The 20,660-nt window shown below is 47.1% G+C and overlaps 1 protein-coding gene across 1 annotated transcript in view; it reads left to right on the forward strand.

Moving 5' to 3' along the window:
* Positions 1 to 12,259: 12,259 nt before the first annotated feature.
* npr3 (natriuretic peptide receptor 3) overlaps positions 12,260 to 20,660 on the forward strand; it is a 29,841-nt gene continuing 21,440 nt past the window's right edge. The window contains exon 1 of the mRNA XM_052068264.1: positions 12,260 to 13,328. Coding sequence (XP_051924224.1) covers positions 12,668 to 13,328 — 661 coding nt within the window. The 5' untranslated portion in view covers positions 12,260 to 12,667. The remainder of the gene's footprint in view (positions 13,329 to 20,660) is intronic.

The following is a 20,660-nucleotide window of genomic DNA, read 5'->3' on the forward strand; positions in this document are numbered from 1 at the left end:
GATGCACCAGGCCGCTTTTCTCCATCAGCCTCTCTGTTTGCCCTTCACAATGTTGAGAAAAAAAATGGTTCCCTGAATGCAGCGTAACCTTTCTTTGACACACTTGCAACATTAAAACCCTGCAGAACCCAAGAGCCCTTTTCTTTTTTGGAAAATGATGAATTTTACATTAAGTGACTGCTATGTGTTCACTGAACACCAAAATATATGGATTTTTTTTCAAATATTTGATGCTTTAATTCTAATTTAGGATTAGGGCCAAATTTGACCTTTTGGAATTTATGGGTAGCATATGAGTATCAGAATTTATAGGGTCCAAATTTGACCCCGTGGGTTCTCCAGGGTTAATGCCGTTTTCATTTCCAAATTTAGGGCCTCTTCTGAAGGGCCAAACTCCAAACCTTTTTTTCACCTTTCCTTTATCTTTGCAGGATTACGTCATCAGGTTAAGGAGAGATGAAAAGGTGCTTCCTTTCCAATTTAGGAAAGGTCCGCACTTTTTCAAAATGAATTTGACTTCACTTTTTCTTAACTGACATCATTGCGTGTACAGTATTGCAAGTACAGTATTGCAAGTACAGTATTGCTAACCTAAGTCTTTAGTTCGACTTAATGTGAAATGGGACTGACACAGATACCAGTTGTTTTTGTGACGGAGCACTGATGCAAAGATGGTGTTTGACATTGCTTTTGGAATTTTCCATTCTTGTGTGTGTGTGTGTGTGTGTGTGTGTGTGTGTGTGTGTGTGTGTGTGTGTGTGTGTGTGTGTGGAACCACATTTACTCTTTTGCTTTGAAAATATACGGTATTTATTAGCCTCACTGACTGCCCTGCGAATGGCTGGCAACCGGTTCAGGGTGTCCCCCGCCTACTGTCCGAAGACATCTGGAATAGGCTCCAGCACCCCCCGTGACCCTTGTGAGGATAAAACCGGATAAGTAAATGGATGGATGGATGACTGGATAGCAGTACTGACTATCCACATGTGACAAAAAGAAAGTCTGATCACTATTTTTTGAATGAGTGTTTTTTTTTAATTCATCCATCCATTATGTTTGCCACTTATCCTCACAAGGGTCGCGGGTGTGCTCGAAGCTATCCCAGCCATCACCCTGAATAGGTTGCCAGCCAATCACAGTGCACACATAGACAAGCAACCATTCACACTCACAATCACACCGATGGACAATTTAGAGAGATCTATTAACCTACCTGGCATGTTCTTGGAATCTGGGAGGAAAGTACTTGAAAGTACCCTGAGAAAATCCACACTGGCACGGGGAGCATATAAGCATTTTTTTAAAAAGTCTTGAGCGTGAAGTACCGGTAATTGTTGCTGCCATACAGAGTCGTGGGTAATATCCTTTCATAAAGGGTGTATTCGTCATGGGTAACCTATGCTAAAGGGGGTTAAGGGTTGCATCCAGGCACCTTTTCTAAACATTTGTAGAATTCAAACAATCCTGTTCTCCAACTACTTCCAGCTAATCTCACTCGGATAAGATAGGAAAAGAGATTTCATTAGCAAAAACAAGAATCCCAAGAGACCCTTTGTCACATTTCGGTTTTTCGGTCTGGCCAGCAGGTGGCAGGAGCGGTCTCTCTAGCACACCTGCTGGCAATCATTAATCAATAGAGACACTATTTAAGGACTCCTACGTTCGACACCTGTTGTGGGAGTATTGTTTATGGCATTGCTTACCTCGTTGCTCATTGACTAGTGGCTTTTGACCTCGTCGTGTTTTCGCGTGTAGTCTCGGTACCAAGTTTGTGTGTAAGTACCATTTTGTTTTGATGATCTGGCTTTTCTCGCGTGTACAAAGTGTAACATAGTTTTTCGTTCGTAGTTTGTGGCTTTACTTTCCTTTTCTTGCTCTTTTGTGCAAGCTCCTTTTGTTAGTCGTTTTTGATTTACCTCCTGGTCCTCATTGTGGACCAGCGCTTTATGTTCTCGCTTATTTCCGATTCGATTTGGACATTAAATTGTCTTTACATCGGAGACCTTGTTTTTGTCTACGTTTTTTGGATCCCCCTCCCTAACTCGGTTTACCCGAGTTCGTAACAGAATACTCCCACCAAAATGGATCCTGTAGACATTAACAAGATCATGACCGCCTTGACCAGCCAGGGGCAATTAGTGGGCCAGCAACAACAGGAGCTCACGGAGCTCCGGGAGGCAGTCGCCGTCCTAGCCCAGCGGCTGGAAATATTGTGTTCCCAAGGGGAACACGCGACCCCCCGAGAAACGCCACCCCCCAAGGGTCCCGGCGGCTTCATCCAGGACACCCTCTTCCCTGATCATGGGGCGAGAGCCCAATCTCCCCCATCCCCCTCGCTACGGGGGAGAGCAGGCTCTCTGCAAGCAATTTTTACACCAGTGCTCTCTAATATTCGACCAACAACCAGCTACGTACGAAAGAGATAGCACGAAGGTGGCGTTTATTATGAGCCTGTTGACTGGTCAGGCGGCGTCTTGGGCAGTAGAGATCAGCAATGCTCAACCCGGGCTTCGGTCTTCCTACCCAGAGTTTGTCGCCGCGTTCCGTCGCGTATTTCAACATCCGGTTATGGGAAGGGAGGCCGAAGGTCGGCTATTAGCTATTCGGCAAGGACGACAATCCGTTGCCGAATATTCCATCTCATTTCGCATTTTGGCCGCCCGTAGCGGTTACGGGGACCGCGCCCTGTGTGGTTTGTTTCGCCGCGGGTTAAGTGCTGCGTTAAAGGACGAACTGGCAACCCGCGACGATAGCAACAACTTGGAGGAGCTCATCGATTTGGCCCTCATTGTGGACAACCGCATGCGAGAGCGTGAGAGGGAACGTATAGAAGAGCGAGGAACTACCCGTGTTCCACCCCGACGTACGGGTCGTCGGCCGGCTGAGCACGAGTCCTGGCGACCACCCGGACCCGAGCGTCATTCGTGTTCCGATCCAGCCGACGCAGAGGAGGAGCCCATGCAGCTGGGAGGCGGACGCCTGGGACCAGCGGAGAGAGAGCAGCGGATTCGGGATCGAGCCAGCTTCTACTGCGGCCAACCTGGACACCGGGTTTCCAACTATTCCTCGACACCGGCCCGCCCTTCCGGGCGCCCCGAAAACTGTGAGTTTGTGCCCGATACTGCGTCACGTGAGTCGAGACGGGAGGAGGTCCATCCTGGACATCCACCAAGACTCGAGTTGGACGGAACTCTTTATGGTCCGTTACGGGTCATTTCTGTTCGGGCCTTGGTGGACTCTGGGGTGGACAATTGTTTTGTAGACCCCAGCCTAGCTAAGGAACTGGGTTGCCAGGTTGAGGTCCTAAGAGAGACAAAGTGGGTTCACGATCTTGACGGGCGACTCCTGGCGGAAGTGAAAGAGATCACAGCGCCGGTGAAACTAAAATTATCAGGCAATCACATTGAATACCGTAGATTCTATATCATGCGGTCTCGATCCGTACCGTTAGTGTTGGGGTTGCCGTGGCTGCGCGAACACAACCCTGTCATTTCCTGGGAACGTCCGGCAATCGAGAGTTGGAGCGCATTTTGCTATACTCACTGTTTGCGCTCGGCGGCAGAAAAGAGAGGGCCGACCCGTAACGAGCCACCAGAAATTATTTGTTTGGACAAAGTTCCGCGTATTTACCATGACATGCGCCCAGTGTTTAGTAAAGACCGTGCCCAGTCATTGCCGCCTCACCGGCCGTACGACTGCGCCATCGACCTGATGGATAACGCCCCACTCCCGAATTCCCGTTTATATCAGGTCTCTCAGCCGGAACAAGAGGCGCTGAGAGAATATATTGATAGTTCACTCGCGGCTGGCCTCATTCGGCCGTCTAAATCCCCACTGGGGGCCGGATTCTTCTTTATTGAGAAGAAAGACAAGACGTTACGCCCGTGTGTTGATTATCGGGGCCTGAACGAAATCACCATCAAGAACAAATACCCACTTCCGTTATTAGATTCAGCGTTCGCCCCCCTCCAATCCGCCACTATATTCTCCAAACTCGATTTACGAAGCGCTTACCATCTGGTCCGTATTCGTGAGGGGGACGAATGGAAATCAGCATTCAAGACCCCATTAGGGCACTTCGAATACCTGGTCATGCCATTTGGGCTAACGAACGCGCCCGCGGTATTTCAGTGTCTCATTAATGACGTATTAAGAGATTTTCTGAACCTGTTTTGTTTTGTTTATTTAGATGACATCTTAATTTTTTCTCGGACTCTAGCAGAACATCAACACCATGTCAGGCTGGTTTTGCAGCGTCTACTAGAAAACCGGTTATTCGTAAAAGCAGAAAAGTGCGAGTTTCACGTTGAGTCCATCTCTTTTCTGGGTTTTATTATCGAGAAGGGTCAGCTGAGAGCTGACGAAGCCAAAGTTAAGGCCGTAGTAGACTGCCCCACTCCGACCAATAGAAAGCAGTTGCAACGTTTCCTAGGTTTCGCTAATTTTTACCGTCGCTTCATTCGCAACTACAGCCAGAAAGCCCTGCCTCTGACCCGGTTAACCTCTGTCAAGATCCCCTTTAGGTGGGACACTGATGCTGACCATGCGTTCGCCGAATTAAAGAAAGCCTTCACGAACCCTCCAGTATTACAGCATCCTAACCCCTCCTATCCGTTCGTCGTTGAGGTGGACGCGTCGGAGTCCGGCGTGGGGGCCGTCTTATCGCAGCGATCCCCAGTCAACCAAAGACTTCACCCCTGCGCCTTTTTCTCTCGTCGCTTCAGCCCAGCAGAAGCCAACTACGACGTGGGGAACCGTGAACTGCTAGCCGTCATATTTGCAATGCAAGAATGGCGACATTGGCTCGAAGGCACTGAAGAGCCATTCATGGTGTACACTGATCACAAGAACCTTGCCTACATCCGGTCAGCCAAGAGGCTAAACTCCCGCCAAGCACGGTGGGCGCTTCTCCTCACTCGCTTCAACTTCACGCTCACCTACTGCCCGGGCTCTAAGAACATTAGACCGGATGCACTCTCCCGCATCCATGACCCTGCGGAGAAGGACAACGAACCCCAAAGCATTGTTCCGGACCATTGTATCGTGGGGGCACTGAGGTGGGCCGTTGAACGTAAGGTCAAGGAGGCCCAGAACGGAGTTCAAGTCCCGGCTGGTTGTCCGACCGGGAGACTGTTTGTGCCCCCACCTCTGCGCGCAGAGGTGTTACAGTGGGGGCACACTTCTAAGTTGGCATGCCATCCAGGGGTGAACCGGACCTTGGACCTCGTGTCGCAGCGGTTTTGGTGGCCGGAGCTACGCAAGGATACCCAGGACTATATCAAGGCCTGTTCCACCTGCGCATGCAGTAAGGCGTCCCACCAACTGCCGGCTGGTTTGCTGCAACCGCTGCCTACCCCTTCTCGACCATGGTCCCACATTTCCCTGGATTTTGTCACCGGCCTGCCTCCTTCCCGGGGAAAATCCGTCATACTCACCATAGTTGACCGCTTCTCTAAATCTGCCCATTTTGTTGCGTTGTCCAAACTGCCCTCTGCTCAGGAAACCGCCGACCTCCTAGTGAGACGCGTCTTCCGTCTTCATGGAATTCCGGTGGACATTGTGTCAGACCGGGGCCCTCAATTCATCTCCAGGGTATGGAAACGTTTCTGCCAGGCCATGGGGGCCACGGCGAGTCTGTCTTCCGGATACCACCCACAGTCCAATGGTCAAACGGAGCGCATGAACCAAGATTTGGAGGCAGCTCTGCGCTGCGTTTGCCTCGATCGCCCCTCCTCGTGGTCGGTCCACCTGCCTTGGGTGGAATACGCCCACAACACCCTCGTCTCATCAGCGACCGGTCGGTCTCCTTTCATGGCAGCATATGGTTATCAACCTCCTCTGTTTCCTTCTCAGGAGGGTCAGGTGGAACTCCCTTCCATACAGCTGCATCTACGACGGGCCCATCGCGTATGGAAGGAGACCAGAGCAGCACTCTCACGCACGGCTCAGCGGAACCGGCAGATCGCTGACCGTCGCCGACGCCCAGCACCCAGCTATCAGGTGGGACAGAAGGTGTGGCTGGCAACTAAGGATCTACGACTCGCAGGTACATCTCGCAAGTTGGGGCCACGCTTCACTGGACCGTTCGAGGTGGACTCGGTCCTCAGCCCCGTCTCCGTCAAGCTCCGACTGCCGCCCACCATGAAGGTCCACCCCGTGTTCCATGTTTCCCTGTTGAAGCCGGTGGCCACCAGTCCCCTGGCTCCTCCGCCCACGTCGCCGCCTCCTCCACAAATCGTTGACGGTGAACCAGTGTACACCGTGCGTGAAATCTTGGACTCTCGGCGCAGGGGTAGGGGTTTTCAGTATTTGGTTGACTGGGAAGGCTACGGCCCAGAGGATCGGCAGTGGGTCCCCGGCTCCTGGATCTTAGACCCGTCCCTGCTTCGGGCATTCCATGCAGCGCACCCGTCGAAGCCGGGTGGTCCGCCAGGAGGCGTCCGTTGAGGGGGGGGTACTGTCACATTTCGGTTTTTCGGTCTGGCCAGCAGGTGGCAGGAGCGGTCTCTCTAGCACACCTGCTGGCAATCATTAATCAATAGAGACACTATTTAAGGACTCCTACGTTCGACACCTGTTGTGGGAGTATTGTTTATGGCATTGCTTACCTCGTTGCTCATTGACTAGTGGCTTTTGACCTCGTCGTGTTTTCGCGTGTAGTCTCGGTACCAAGTTTGTGTGTAAGTACCATTTTGTTTTGATGATCTGGCTTTTCTCGCGTGTACAAAGTGTAACATAGTTTTTCGTTCGTAGTTTGTGGCTTTACTTTCCTTTTCTTGCTCTTTTGTGCAAGCTCCTTTTGTTAGTCGTTTTTGATTTACCTCCTGGTCCTCATTGTGGACCAGCGCTTTATGTTCTCGCTTATTTCCGATTCGATTTGGACATTAAATTGTCTTTACATCGGAGACCTTGTTTTTGTCTACGTTTTTTGGATCCCCCTCCCTAACTCGGTTTACCCGAGTTCGTAACACCCTTAAATTTGAATCGAATTTCCGTCTATAAACACAGACAAATAATAATCAACAAATGGATGCATGCCATGTGCTACTTCGATCTACTAGGTTGTCAGGTGAGGTTGAAGTGGACAGTTGACAGCTTGAAATTGAGAGCAAATCTTGCGGTAAACTATTGTCAACTGTCCTGTTAGAAAAAAAACATTCCCAAAACAAAAACAGTGTTCAATCGGCTAGGCGGAGGTCAAATGTGAAATTAAATGTGACCATATTTGTGCGAGGATCTAAATAATACTTGATCCTCTATGTTCTATAATACAAGTAAGTGCCTGACCCAACCTCCCAAAAACCAACAAACTAAATAGTTGAGGCAAAATTGCTGTTTCAGATGATTTAATAACAAGCATTTCTGAAATTATGTTTTGTTTTGTGTTTGAAAGGAATCTACCGTATCACCATTCCTGCAATTCTCGGGAAGCTTGTTTTAGATATGGGAAGCAAAAAAAAAAAAAAAAAAAAGAATTCTGGCTCTCCATTATTTTATTTTTTTTCAATCTGGGAATGTAAACTAAACCTGCACTATATGACAAAAGGCTCTATTAGATTACTTAACAATTGTGTAAAATCATACATTAGTCTCGACATTGTTTAGAGGGTTACTTACAATGGAGCCTACCTTGTGCATTTTGCACAGTCTCCCATTGTACGGACTGTACAAATTGTCAAACAGGTCATCAACAGAAACAATGACCTGTTCAATCCTACCATTTATCTAAGCACTCTGAAGACTGATTTCAACATCCATCCATCCATCCATTATTTTATCCTCACAAGGGTCGCGCTGGAGCCAGCTGTCTTCTGGCAGTAGTCGGGGGACACCCTGAACCGGTTGCCAGCCAATCACAGGGCAGACATATATCAACAACCAGCCGTGCTCACACTCACACCTACAGACAATTGAGAGTGTTCCATTAACCTGCCACGCATATTTTTGGAATGTTGGAGGAAACCGGAGTCAGCGGATAAAACCCACGCAGGCACGGGGAGAGCTTGCACACTACACAGGACGGCTTGAGCTAGAATGGAACCCTGCACCTCTGCACTGTGAGGTTGACGTGCTCACCAATTGCCGCTGATTTCAACATAATGTATTGAATATAAAAACATTTTGACCCTTAAAGTTTATAGCCTGATTGAAGACAGTTATTTAACCTATACTCTTTCTAAATGGGCATTTTACATCTCTTTATCATCCCGTCTGCCTCCACAAAAAAAAAACAACAAAAAACGAACAAACAAACAAAAAAGACCTCATTACTAAGTTATAGTAATCAGAGTGATTTTGAGAAATGTCAAAAAGGGAAATCTTAAATATTTCAGAAATACAAATATACCTCTTGACTTCAAGCAGGATATTTCACTCCTTCAAATGTTCAGCATGAAAATCAGGATACGCCAGTTTTTACTTGCGAGCAAACCTTCGCTTTCTGCGAATATAGAGCCCTTAGTGTCCTCAGTTTCCAAAGACTTATTGAGTGTTGTTTAAAGGAAAGGTGATGTAACACAGTGGTAAACATGCTCCTGTACAAGCTTTTTGGGAACATGTCACAGGCATCAAATTCAAAATGAGCGAATATTTGCCCAAAAAACATGTTTATCAGTTTGAAGATTAAATATCTTGTCTTTGTGGTGTCGGCAATTAAATTTAAGATGTGAATGATTTGCAAATCATTGCTCTGCATTGCATTTATTTATGTATGACACAACGTCCCACCTGAATCGGAATTGGGGTTTGTACAAACAGCATGGATATGTATGCAAAACTTCAACACAAATTCAGATTCTAGTTCATTTGTCAAACAGAAAAAAAAATCCAAATAAGGTCCGACCAGGGACTGCAAGTTGGACAAACAAACTGCTCTATTTTTTAATACAATTTATACATTGCATTTTGTATTAGAATCCCTATCGACTCTATGAACTGTGATGTATTCTAAAATACCGGTAGGTCTTTAATTCTCAAATTGGCGCCCTCTAGTGGTAAGTGAAATAATTACTGAATTAAATACAATACATGCTGATTTATATAGTGCTTTCACAACAGCGGCCGCTGTAACAAAGCGCTTAACAAAACAGTTAACAAAGTAAAATAATAAACACAACACATAACATTTGTTGTTTGAAGCTGTTTAAATGTTTAAATTGTGATTGTGATTTCAATGTTTTTTAATCCAAGACAGTACATTTGTGACGTAAAGATGAGTTACTGTTTACCTAAAAACATTTATTTACGTTCTTTTTTCGTAACAATTTGTTTTCAAACATTAAGATGAAGATTAAGATATCCTTTATTTGTCCCGCAATGGGGAAATTACAATCAGAATTCAGAAAGGAAAACGCTGGGTAGGGAGCGGAAAAAAAAACCCACGCTCAAACTATCCTCTTCCGAGGATAATTTAAGTCCAGGATAAAAAAATATATATATACTTAAGTACACTTTTAATGTGCAATATATTTTAATTTAATTTTTCTTGAAGGTTTTTTTCTGATATTTAAGCACAATGTTAATGTTTGAACTAAAACCTCAACCTCATTTTAATGAACACATGGTCCTACAACAATACTGTATTTTAATGTTACTCGAGTATTTTTTCTGTAAAAATTTGGATAGCCATTGCTCTGAATGACCAAAAGTCTTGGGAAAATCATTGGGTGGGGCTGGACTCGTTATTAACTCCGGTGCACGAGACAAGAGCGGAAGTGACGAATGCAAACAAACGGCGATGTAGAAAGCACATATATGTTTTGCACATTTTATGATTCTTGTTGCACGCATATTGATGGCAAAAACAGAAGAAAGTGAAGTGGAATTCATCAGCAGGAGTCAGGATGGGCCACCCTTTTAATTACCTTAGATTTACCCCTTCAACTCCCACCCCCGAGTGCTTGACCAGATTGAGCTGAGCAAAATTGTTGTTGTTGTACACTCGTGATAGGTAAATATCGTTGAGGCGTCTGTGGTACAGTGAGCGACTGGTGAGCATGTCCGCCTCACAGGACAGATGTCCAGGGTTCGATTCCAGGCTCCGGTCTTCTCGTGTGACGTTTGGATGTTCTCTCCATGCCATGGTGGGTTTTCTCCGGGCACTCATGTTTCCTCTCACATTGCACGGCAGGTTTTTGGAAAACTCTTAATTGTCCCTAGATTTGAGTGTGAGCGCGGATGGATGCATGTTTCTGTGTGCCCTGCGATTGGCTGGCAACCACTACAGGGTGTACCCCGCCTGGAGCCCGAAGTCAACTGGGATAGGTTCCAGCACACCCATGAACTTTGTGAGGATAAACGGTTCAGATAATCGATGGATGGATGGATGGATGGATGGATGTGTGGATAATTTTTCTTTTAATTGTCTAATGCTGATCCAGTTCCCACTGCATTGCAAATATTTACATCTCCCATTCAAAAAAGTACTGCCTGGGAACTTCCCTCAGCAACATTTTGCCACTTTTCCGTGTCTGGCACTGAAAAACAAAGAAAAGGCAATATTAAACAAATGACAGAAAATTTCAGAAACAAAGTCACAAATTATTTATTTATCCTTAGAGGAAAATACTGTTTGTTTGTACAGTCGTGTCCACGCCAAACAAAGATGCCAACACTATTGTAACATGTCGGTTGATACCTACAGTAGAGTTGAAAAAAGTGTTTGCCCCTTCTGATTCATTTTCTGCATGTCTGACACATTTAAATATTTCCCAAATGTATTAAACAAACTTTAAATATTAGTCAAAAACAACACAAATAAACCCCAAAAAAATAATTAATTAAGATTACCGGTAAGAGGCACGGTTGTCAAATGGTTAGCACTTCCGCCTCACAGTGCAGAGGTGCAGAGTTCGAGTTTGCATGTTCTCCGCGTGCCTGCGTGGGTTTTTTCCGCGTACTCCAGCCACCCCCCCAGCCCACATTCCAAAAACAAGGTGAATGGAACACTCTAAATTGTCTCTTGGGTGTGATTTTGAGTGTGAAATGTTGTTTGTCTATGTGTGCCCTGCGATTGCTGCAACCCGCCTACTGCCTGAAGTCAGCTGGGATGCGCTTCAGCACACCCGCACTTCAGCACACCCGCGACTCACAAGCAGTGTGTGTGTGTGGGTGTGATATCATAGTTTTGTTTCCTCATGTGCTTTTGTCTTCCTCATTTGGTTTTGTTTCCACCTGTTCTTGTCATCCGGGTCCTTTTTTTCAACCAATGAGCTCCCTCAACCCTCTGTGTCTTGTCCAGGTGTTCCTTGTTGTTTCATCAGTGAGCCTGTATTTAGTTCCCTCGGTTCTGTCAGTTTTTGTCGGATCATTGTGTTACTGTCATGTTGTTTTGTTTCTGTTGATGCCATCTTCTGATTCTCATAGTGAGTGGTGTGTTGTAGTTCTTAATGTTTTGTCATTTTGTTCTCATCATGACTTGATCACTTTTGATTTCGTTTTTCAGTGACCCCCAGTGACCCCCGGAAAGTGTTTTTATTAATACATTTTGTTCAGTACTCACTGGTTCTCCTGCCTCCCTGCTGTTTTGTCTCCACGACCATCACGCAACTGTCTGACCAAAAATTGTCCCTGTAGGACCAGATGCCTGATCCCATAGCCATCCTATTCCAGCTGTGCACGGCCTGCAGCTGCTACTCGTCGTCTTTGTTCCAGCAGCGCACGTCCTGGAGCCGCCACTACTTGACTTTGGGATGTCTGGGATCCGTCCCTTGGGGGAGGAGCATTGTCATGATTCTGTTTCGTTTTTTTTCATAGTTTTGTTTCCTCATGTGCATTTTTCTTTCTTGTTTGGTTTTATTTCCACCTGTTCTTGTCATCCGGATCCCATTTGTCAACTAATCAGCTCCCTTAACACTTTGTGTCTTGTCCATTACCATCACGCAACATGACACAAAACAAAATGTATTAAATTACACCCTCCCACCATACCACTGCCCCATTTGTAAACCAGCAGATTCATTCATAACTATATAAATCATGACATACAATACTTGATTGTGTGCATGTATGTGTGAGTGTGTGTGTGAGAGGTTGCACACATTTTGATCATTCGGTTTTAAGAATATTTCACAGATTAAGTTTGATATTAAGAAAACACACAAAAATGCGAAATTAAATGTCTATTAATTACAGTTAGCCACCACCTATTTTACCAGGAAGGCTAACAGTCGAATAAGGAGAGCATCCCGCCTGCACCCCCCCCCCCCCCCCCCCCCCCCCCACACACACTAACAGTACTGAGTACTGTTTTTGTCAGGTTTTGTCGGGTTGACTGGGCATTGCTGCCTTGTAGCTTTAAGAAGGAGGTGGGGAGCGTTCCAATGACGCACGACGGAGCCCAAGATGATGCTTCAAAACTCCAGGCCACAGTCAGCGTGTGCGCATGGTGACCACTGGCTGAGTAATCGGGGAAGGAAAAAGTGGCGAGAAGATCATTTGAAAACAGGTTGAGGAGTTCTCGATGGACATCTAAATTCAAAATAAAACACGCACTTCGGAAGATTTTTTTTTTTGAAGAGTAAATTATAACTGAACTACTGTATTTCGTCACCGTGGTTCTTTCGATTTGCGTCTGCAAGTGCACTGGCAACTGGAGCCTTGAGGGGAAAGCGGTTGAGCCAACAATTTTTGTTTCACAGACTTGCGACTTGAAGGCGCGCGTTTCAACATGTCACTTTTCAGCACGCTGTGGGTGTACTTTTTTTTCTTCTGTAACCAAGCTCTGACCAATATCATGAGCGATGAAATAGATGTGGTGGTATATTTGCCCAAAAATGACACTTATCTTTTTTCATACGCGAGGGTCGCCCCGGCGATTCGTTATGCGCAGTTGAAGCTGAAGACTGCCGGAGCCCCCTACTCCGACTTCCATTTCAACATCCACTTTGAGAATTCCAATTGTGTCAATGATGCGCTCTTCCACTTGGCGGACAGGTCGTGCGTGAAGAAGCCCGATCTGATTTTGGGTCCAGTATGCGAGTACGAAGCGGCAGCGGTGGTGAGACTGGCGTCACACTGGAATATTCCGGTGATCTCAGCAGGTGCATTGGCCGCAGGTTTTAGCAACAAAAACACCGAATTCTCCCACCTCACGCGCATCGCACCATCCTATGTGAAGATGGCAGAGACCTTCAGCGCAATTTTCAAGCACTTCTCATGGAAGACCGCCTTCCTGATCTATGAAGACGACAAGGAGGAGCGGAACTGTTACTTCACTGTGGAGGGGATATATCAGCTAATGACTGACCTAACCATTAAAACATATCCCTTTTCCCATGATGACCCGCTGGACACTGACGACATCATCCAAAGCATATATGACACTCAAGGTAATGCACCAATTCGTTCTTGAAAAAAAAGACAAATACATATCTCGACCTCAAGAATTGTGACGCAATCTACTGACATTTTTCATTCATATTTCACAGTATATTTTGTGCATTTTATTCGAAGTGGACTATATTTGATTCCAGTGTAAGCCGAGTGAGATTTACACTTGGAAGGAAGTAAAATATTCAGAGTAAATTTGACCCAAAGTAAAGTGGATTAATTGTACTCCAAACTATTTCAACCAACATTTATTCGATGAGAACAGAGGTAATACCTCCTCACGCACCTATTGCAATGGTAAGAGTCTAATGGATTACTCTGATCCATTCTGATTTGATTTCTGAAGATATACTCCCACTTTAGTGATTTACAGTGAATAATTTACTCCCCTTTCAATTGTCTTTTAGTCTTTTAAGAGTAAAGTGTAGTCATTAACAATGCCTTCACAAACTGATTATTACTACACTGAGTAGTATTGTAATCCCACAGAATCGAATCACCCCTTGTAGAGATATATACAAAATTGGCTTTGATTGGAGAGATGCATACCTCTAATTAAGGGTGCAATGGATTAAAAAAACTCCACTTTTGGATCGTATCACAGTTTTGAGTCATGGATCGGATCGTTTTTTCGAATCAGTCTTAAAAACACACATAACAAGTAGAACTTTTGTGTTTATTTATTTTATAAAACACCGTTAAAAAAAGTCAAATGGCTTATAACCGTTTACATTTAGAGAATATGATCCCAATATGAGAGCAATATTATCAGGCTTGGTACCCGAAGACAGCTGGGATAGGCTCCAGCAACCCCCGCGACCCTAGTGAGGATCAAGCGGCTCGGAAGATGAATGAATGAATGGTACCTTCGTTGGACCATAAATGAAAAGGACATCAAAGTGCAATTTAAGCACCATCAGTTTCCTTTGACAGGCATGAAAATATAACCACTTGTCAGCAAAATTCAGAATTTTGACACCAAAATACTTGAATCGTGGAGCGATTAATTTTTTGGTGTTATGGGTGAGACATGAAGGTATACCAGAATTTATCATGGAACCTTGAACATGTTTGCGTGTCTGGCGAGACACTGGATTTAAAAAAATAAAATAAAAATCAGCCTTCACTGCAACAAGTGGATAAATTGTCATAATGTAGAGTAGCTCAATGGACCACCTGACTCCAATCCCGCAGTCGTTCTGAGCAAATGGTTCTGATTTTACTCTCAAGGGGAGTTGCAGGAACTGAACTGAAGCAATGTTATTTCAGGGGCAGCTACAGTAGGGACAGCTACAGTAGACATCTTATCATGTGAACAAGATACAGGTTCTCATTATTGGTGCATGAAAGGGTTTAAATAATATTTACAAAGTGGAGTTTGAGCTTTGACTTGTCTGTCAAGAGTCCTCTGGTGCTGTGCTTTGGTGGCCCTGGTTGCATGCTACCTCACCGCTAATATGAGTTCCACTTCCCTTCCAAATCACACACAGATTCACTGTTTAAATTCCATAAGTGTCATATCATAATTAGTGTGCGGGTGTGTGCGCGCATTTGTGTGAATGTGTGTGTTTGTGTACTGTAAGTGTATGTGCGTGGGGGTAAATGTGTGTGTGTGTGTGTGTGTGAGAGAGATGGAGGCGAAGTGAGTGAGGTGGTGTGTGAAGATACCACAAATGTTGCCTTCATAAGCTCAATGTGTCCAGTTTTTCCCATTTCACACATTTTAACAAAAACAAGCAAGCAAGTCGACTTCCCCTCATCGTATGGATGAAGCATCTACTCTATCTATCACTCCATCCAAGCTTTGTCTGTCTCTTGTTTCTTTTTAATTTTTCTTTTAAAATGCATCAGAATAATGCTTTAAATGAGTGCCCGTAACATCGATCGCGATTGACCAGTAGATCGCGGGCTGGTCCCAATTCAATCGCGAGGGGCTTAGAGGAGAGAAAAAACAAACAACCATTTGTGTGTCTTTGTGCATGTCAGTAATATATTTTTGTGTGTTAATGTAGACTGCACCCGAATCATTCTATCAGTCTCATTTTCACAAAAAGTATTTAAAAAATAAAATAAAGCAGGTAAATCCTCTAACCTACGGTGGTGCGTGACGTGTGTCACCGCAAGTTGTGAGCGCTCAACAGTCTGCAATTGCAACTTGTGATCAGAGCTGTTGCGCTCTATCTTTTATCGTTATTATTCTCATTCATAGTTTGTTTCGTGTACAATTCTCCGAGGACACAGGCAAAGAATAGGAATCTAGAGGGCCGAGGGAAGCACTTTAAAACAGTACGTGTGAGCTACGAGAGTGAACAGGCTGCAAAAGTGCGTCGCATGCCTCAGTGTCAGGCTGTCGCTCATCATGGCGTGCATGTTTATGTGCGTGCACGTGCATGGTAACGGGTCCATCGTGGGAGGTTGGTTGATCGAAAAGTCGATCTTCGATTCCAAAAGTTTGAGCACCCCTGAGTTTAAAATAATGAACTATTCAAAGATTTACTTCCGGGGAGGAGGGGCGGATGCCAAACGAGGTGACGTCAGAAACACATTAGCACTTTTGCCTTCTAACATAGCAGAAAGTGCATCATGTCGGTCTTTGCGCAACAAAGGTAAGTGTGCAGATTCATTTTCACCATAGGCACCACCAGACCCCTTTTAATGGGGCACTTGCCGCAGGAACAATGAGCTGTGCCCTTGTATCAGGCATGGACTGACCATCAGACTGGCCTGGATGGGCAGGGGGAGGGGGGGGGATAAAATGATTGATTTGCTGTGCAGTTAATATGCCGCAGCAACAACCTGCAGGGTTTCCTTCCATTCATCATCTTGCAACCTGCTTGCGATGCTTCCTTTCCCCTTCCTTTCCTTCCACACTATAAATTGCACACACAGTCGTGTGTGTGTGTGTGTGTGTATGTGGTACTTGTACAAAATAAAACTAATTACTTGTTTCACACCAAATTTTAGTTTTAACTGCGCTTGCCTTGCCGCAAGCAGACCCGGCATTTTCTTTGTGGTGTGGCCTTTTTAGTGATGCCAGCTCGTCGGTTATGAGGCGCTATAGAAAGTTAGCTGGCTGATCAAAGTCCAGCTGTGCAGCAGTGTACAGTGGTTGTTGCGAAGGGATGTTTTTGGCTGCCAGCCAAATGATCCACACCAATTCTACATGCAATTGCACATGTGTATTTTATTGTTGCAGTGTGAAGTAACATTGAATACAAAAATAAGAGACATAGATATATATACAATAGATGTATATACCTGTCTTGTGTGTGAAATGAGTTGGGAAACTTAACCTTGATCATAGTAGGCTTGCAAATTGTAGACGCAAAGTTACCTCTGATGTCAAAGTCCCGGAAAAAAGTCACGCACACGCAGTTCAAGGCTTTCCTGGATGAAAATGTTGTCTTCCACTGTGGGTTTAAAATGCACATGCAGATGCAATTGCAAATGCAAAAGACAGAGTGAACCTTCAAGTTTTCAAGGACATTTTCCTGGAAAATAACTTTGGAGTATACGTGTATTTTGTCCCACTGCACCTTACTGTGACATTTGACACGATGGAAGACATGATCTTACTGCTACTACTCGGTTACAGCACCTTCTGGGCATAAGTGGTGACAATTTAGATTGGTTCAGATCCTAGCTAGTCGCCAGTACTACACGGCAAGTACACAGAACTCAAAACATTACCTACAATCAAAGTTCAATTTACATTTACCTTTTTTTATCGTATTGTTGATTTCATCCATTCATTGTCTGATCCGCAATGAATGGATCCTCATTATCCTCACGAGGGTCATGGCCGTGCTGGAGCCTTTCAGAGCTGCCTTCGGGCCATAGGTGGGGTACAACTTGAACTAGTTGCCAGACAATCGCATCCTAATTTTTTATCAAAAAATAAAGATCTACAACTTATAAGGTGAGGGGCCAGACAAAGCACGGCTCAAAAGACCCCAATGACGACAAAAATAAATGGATCTAGGTTTCCCTTGCCCGGACGCGGGTCACCGGGGCCCCCCTCTGGAGCCAGGCCTGGAGGTGGGGCTCGTTGGCAGGCGCCTGGTGGCCGGGCTTACACCCATGGGGCCCGGCCGGGCACAGCCCGAAGAGGCAACGTGTGTCCCCCTTCCCATGGGCTCACCACCCATGAGAGGGGCCAAAGGGGTCGGGTGCAATGCGAGCTGGGCGGCAGCCAAAGGCGGGGACCCTGGCGGTCCGATCCTCGGCTGCAGAAGCTAGCTCTTGGGACATGGAATGTCACCTCTCTGGCAGGGAAGGAGCCCGAGCTGGTGTGTGAGGCAGAGAATTTCCGACTGGATATAGTCGGACTTGCCTCCACACACAGCCTGGGTTCTGGTACCAGTTCTCTCGAGAGGGGTTGGACTCTCTTCCACTCTGGAGTTGCTCACGGTGAGAGGCGCAGAGCAGGTGTGGGCATACTCATTGCCCCCCGGCTCAGTGCCTGTACATTGGGGTTCACACCGGTAGACGAGAGGGTTGCCTCCCTCCGCCTTCGGGTGGGTGGACGGGTCCTGACTGTTGTTTGTGCATATGCACCAAACAGCAGCTCAGCATACCCACCCTTTTTGGAGTCCTTGGAGGGTGTGCTGGAGAGTACTCCTGCTGGGGACTCCATTGTTCTGCTGGGGGACTTCAATGCTCACGTGGGCAATGACAGTGATACCTGGAGGGGCGTGATTGGGAGGAACGGCCCCCCCGATCAAACCCCGAGTGGTGTTTTGTTATTGGACTTCTGTGCTCGCCACGGATTGTCCATAACGAACACCTTGTTCAAACATAAGGGTGTCCATATGTGCACTTGGCACCAGGACACCCTAGGCCGCAGTTCGATGATCGACTTTGTAGTTGTATCATCGGATTTGCGGCCGCATGTTCTGGACACTCGGGTGAAGAGAGGGGCGGAGCTGTCAACTGATCACCACCTGGTGGTGAGTAGGCTCCGATGGTGGGGGAAGATGCCGGTCCGTCCTGGCAGACCCAAACGTATAGTGAGGGTTTGTTGGGAGCGTCTGGCGGAATCCCCTGTCAGAAGGAGTTTCAACTCCCACCTCCGACAGAGCTTTTCCCATGTTCCGGGGGAGACGGGGGACATTGAGTCCGAGTGGACCATGTTCCGTGCCTCTATTGTTGAGGCGGCCAATCTGAGTTGTGGCCGTAAGGTGGTTGGTGCCTGTCGTGGCGGCAATCCTCGTACTCGCTGGTGGACACCAGCAGTAAGGGATGCCGTCAAGCTGAAGAAGGAGTCCTATCGAGCCTTTATGGCCTGTGGGACCCCAGAGGCAGCTGACGGGTATCGACTGGCCAAGCGGACCGCGGCTTCGGTGGTCGCCGAGGCAAAAACCCGAGCGTGGGAAGAGTTCGGTGAGGCCATGGAAGCCGACTTCCGGACGGCTTCGAGGAAATTCTGGTCCACCATCCGACGTCTCAGGAGGGGGAAGCAGTGCACCACTAACACTGTGTACAGTGGGGATGGGGCGCTGCTGACTTCGACTCGGGACGTTGTGAACCGGTGGGCAGAGTACTTCGAAGACCTCCTCAACTCCACCAACACGCCTTCCTTTGAGGAAGCAGAGCCTGGGGACTCTGAGGTGGGCTCTCCTATCTCTGTGGTTGAAGTCACCGATGTGGTTAAAAAGCTCCTCGGTGGCAAGGCCCCAGGGGTGGATGAGATCCGCCCGGAGTTCCTCAAGGCTCTGGATGTTGTGGGGCTGTCCTGGTTGACACGCCTCTACAACATCGCGTGGTCAACAGGGAGAGTGCCTCTGGATTGGCAGACCGGGGTGGTAGTCCCTCTTTTTAAAAAGGGGGACCGGAGGGTGTGTTCCAACTACAGAGGGATCACACTCCTCAGCCTCCCTGGTAAGGTCTATTCAGGGGTGCTGGAGAGGAGGGTCCGTCAGGAAGTCGAGCCTCAGATTGAGGAGGAGCAGTGTGGTTTTCGTCCCGGCCGTGGAACAGTGGACCAGCTCTACACCCTTAGCAGGGTCCTTGAGGGTATGTGGGAATTCGCCCAACCAGTCTACATGTGTTTTGTGGACTTGGAGAAGGCGTTTGACCGTGTCCCTCGGGGAGTTCTGTGGGGGGTGCTTCGTGGGTATGGCGTACCGAACCCCCTGATACGGGCAGTTCGGTCACTATACCACCGATGTCAGAGTTTGGTTCGCATTGCCGGCAGTAAGTCGGAATCGTTTCCAGTGGGGGTAGGACTCCGCCAAGGCTGCCCTTTGTCGCCGATTCTGTTCATAACCTTTATGGACAGAATTTCTAGGCGCAGCCGAAGCGTTGAGGGAGTGTGTTTTGGGGGCCTCAGTATTACATCCCTGCTTTTTGCAGATGATGTGGTGCTGTTGGCTCCTTCAAACGGGGCTCTACAACTCTCACTGGAGCGTTTCGCAGCCGAGTGTGAAGCGGTTGGGATGAAAATCAGCACCTCCAAATCTGAAACCATGGTCCTCAGTCGGAAAAGGGTGGATTGCCCCCTCCGGGTCGGGGAGGAGATATTACCCCAAGTGGAGGAGTTTAAGTATCTTGGGGTCTTGTTCACGAGTGAGGGCAGGAGGGAGCGAGAGATCGACAGGCGGATCGGTGCAGCGTCTGCTGTGATGCGGACGTTGTATCGGTCTGTCGTGGTAAAGAAGGAGCTGAGCCAAAGGGCGAAGCTCTCAATTTACCGGTCGATCTACGTCCCAACCCTCATCTATGGCCACGAGCTATGGGTCGTGACCGAAAGAACGAGATCCCGGATACAAGCGGCCGAAATGAGTTTTCTCCGCAGGGTGTCCGGGCTCTCCCTTAGAGATAAGGTGAGGAGCTCGGTCATCCGGGAGGGGCTCAGAGTCGAGCCGCTTCTCCTCCACATCGAGAGGAGCCAGATGAGGTGGCTTGGGCATCTGATTCGGATGCCTCCTGAGCGCCTCCCTGGTGAGGTGTTCCGGGCATGTCCCACCGGGAGGAGACCCCGAGGAAGACCCAGGACACGCTGGAGAGACTACGTCACCCAGCTGGCTTGGGAACGCCTCGGAATCCCCCGGGGAGAGCTGGAAGAAGTAGCTAGGGAGAGGGAAGTCTGGGCTTCCCTGCTAAAGCTGTTGCCCCCGCGACCCGGCCCCGGATAAGCGGTAGATGATGGATGGATGGAACTTATAAATAGAGAGAAATGCATTCACCATTTTCAGTATTCCTTGACTCAGTGGTTCCCAACTTTTTTTCAATGATGCTTCCTGTAGGAGTGGTACACTCGTCCAAGTCCACACATTCACACACAAGTCCAAGTGACTTGTGTGTGAATGGTTGTTCGTCTCAATATGTGC

This window comes from Hippocampus zosterae, chromosome 6 (genome assembly GCF_025434085.1).
Source record: "Hippocampus zosterae strain Florida chromosome 6, ASM2543408v3, whole genome shotgun sequence".
Lineage (NCBI taxonomy): Eukaryota > Metazoa > Chordata > Actinopteri > Syngnathiformes > Syngnathidae > Hippocampus > Hippocampus zosterae.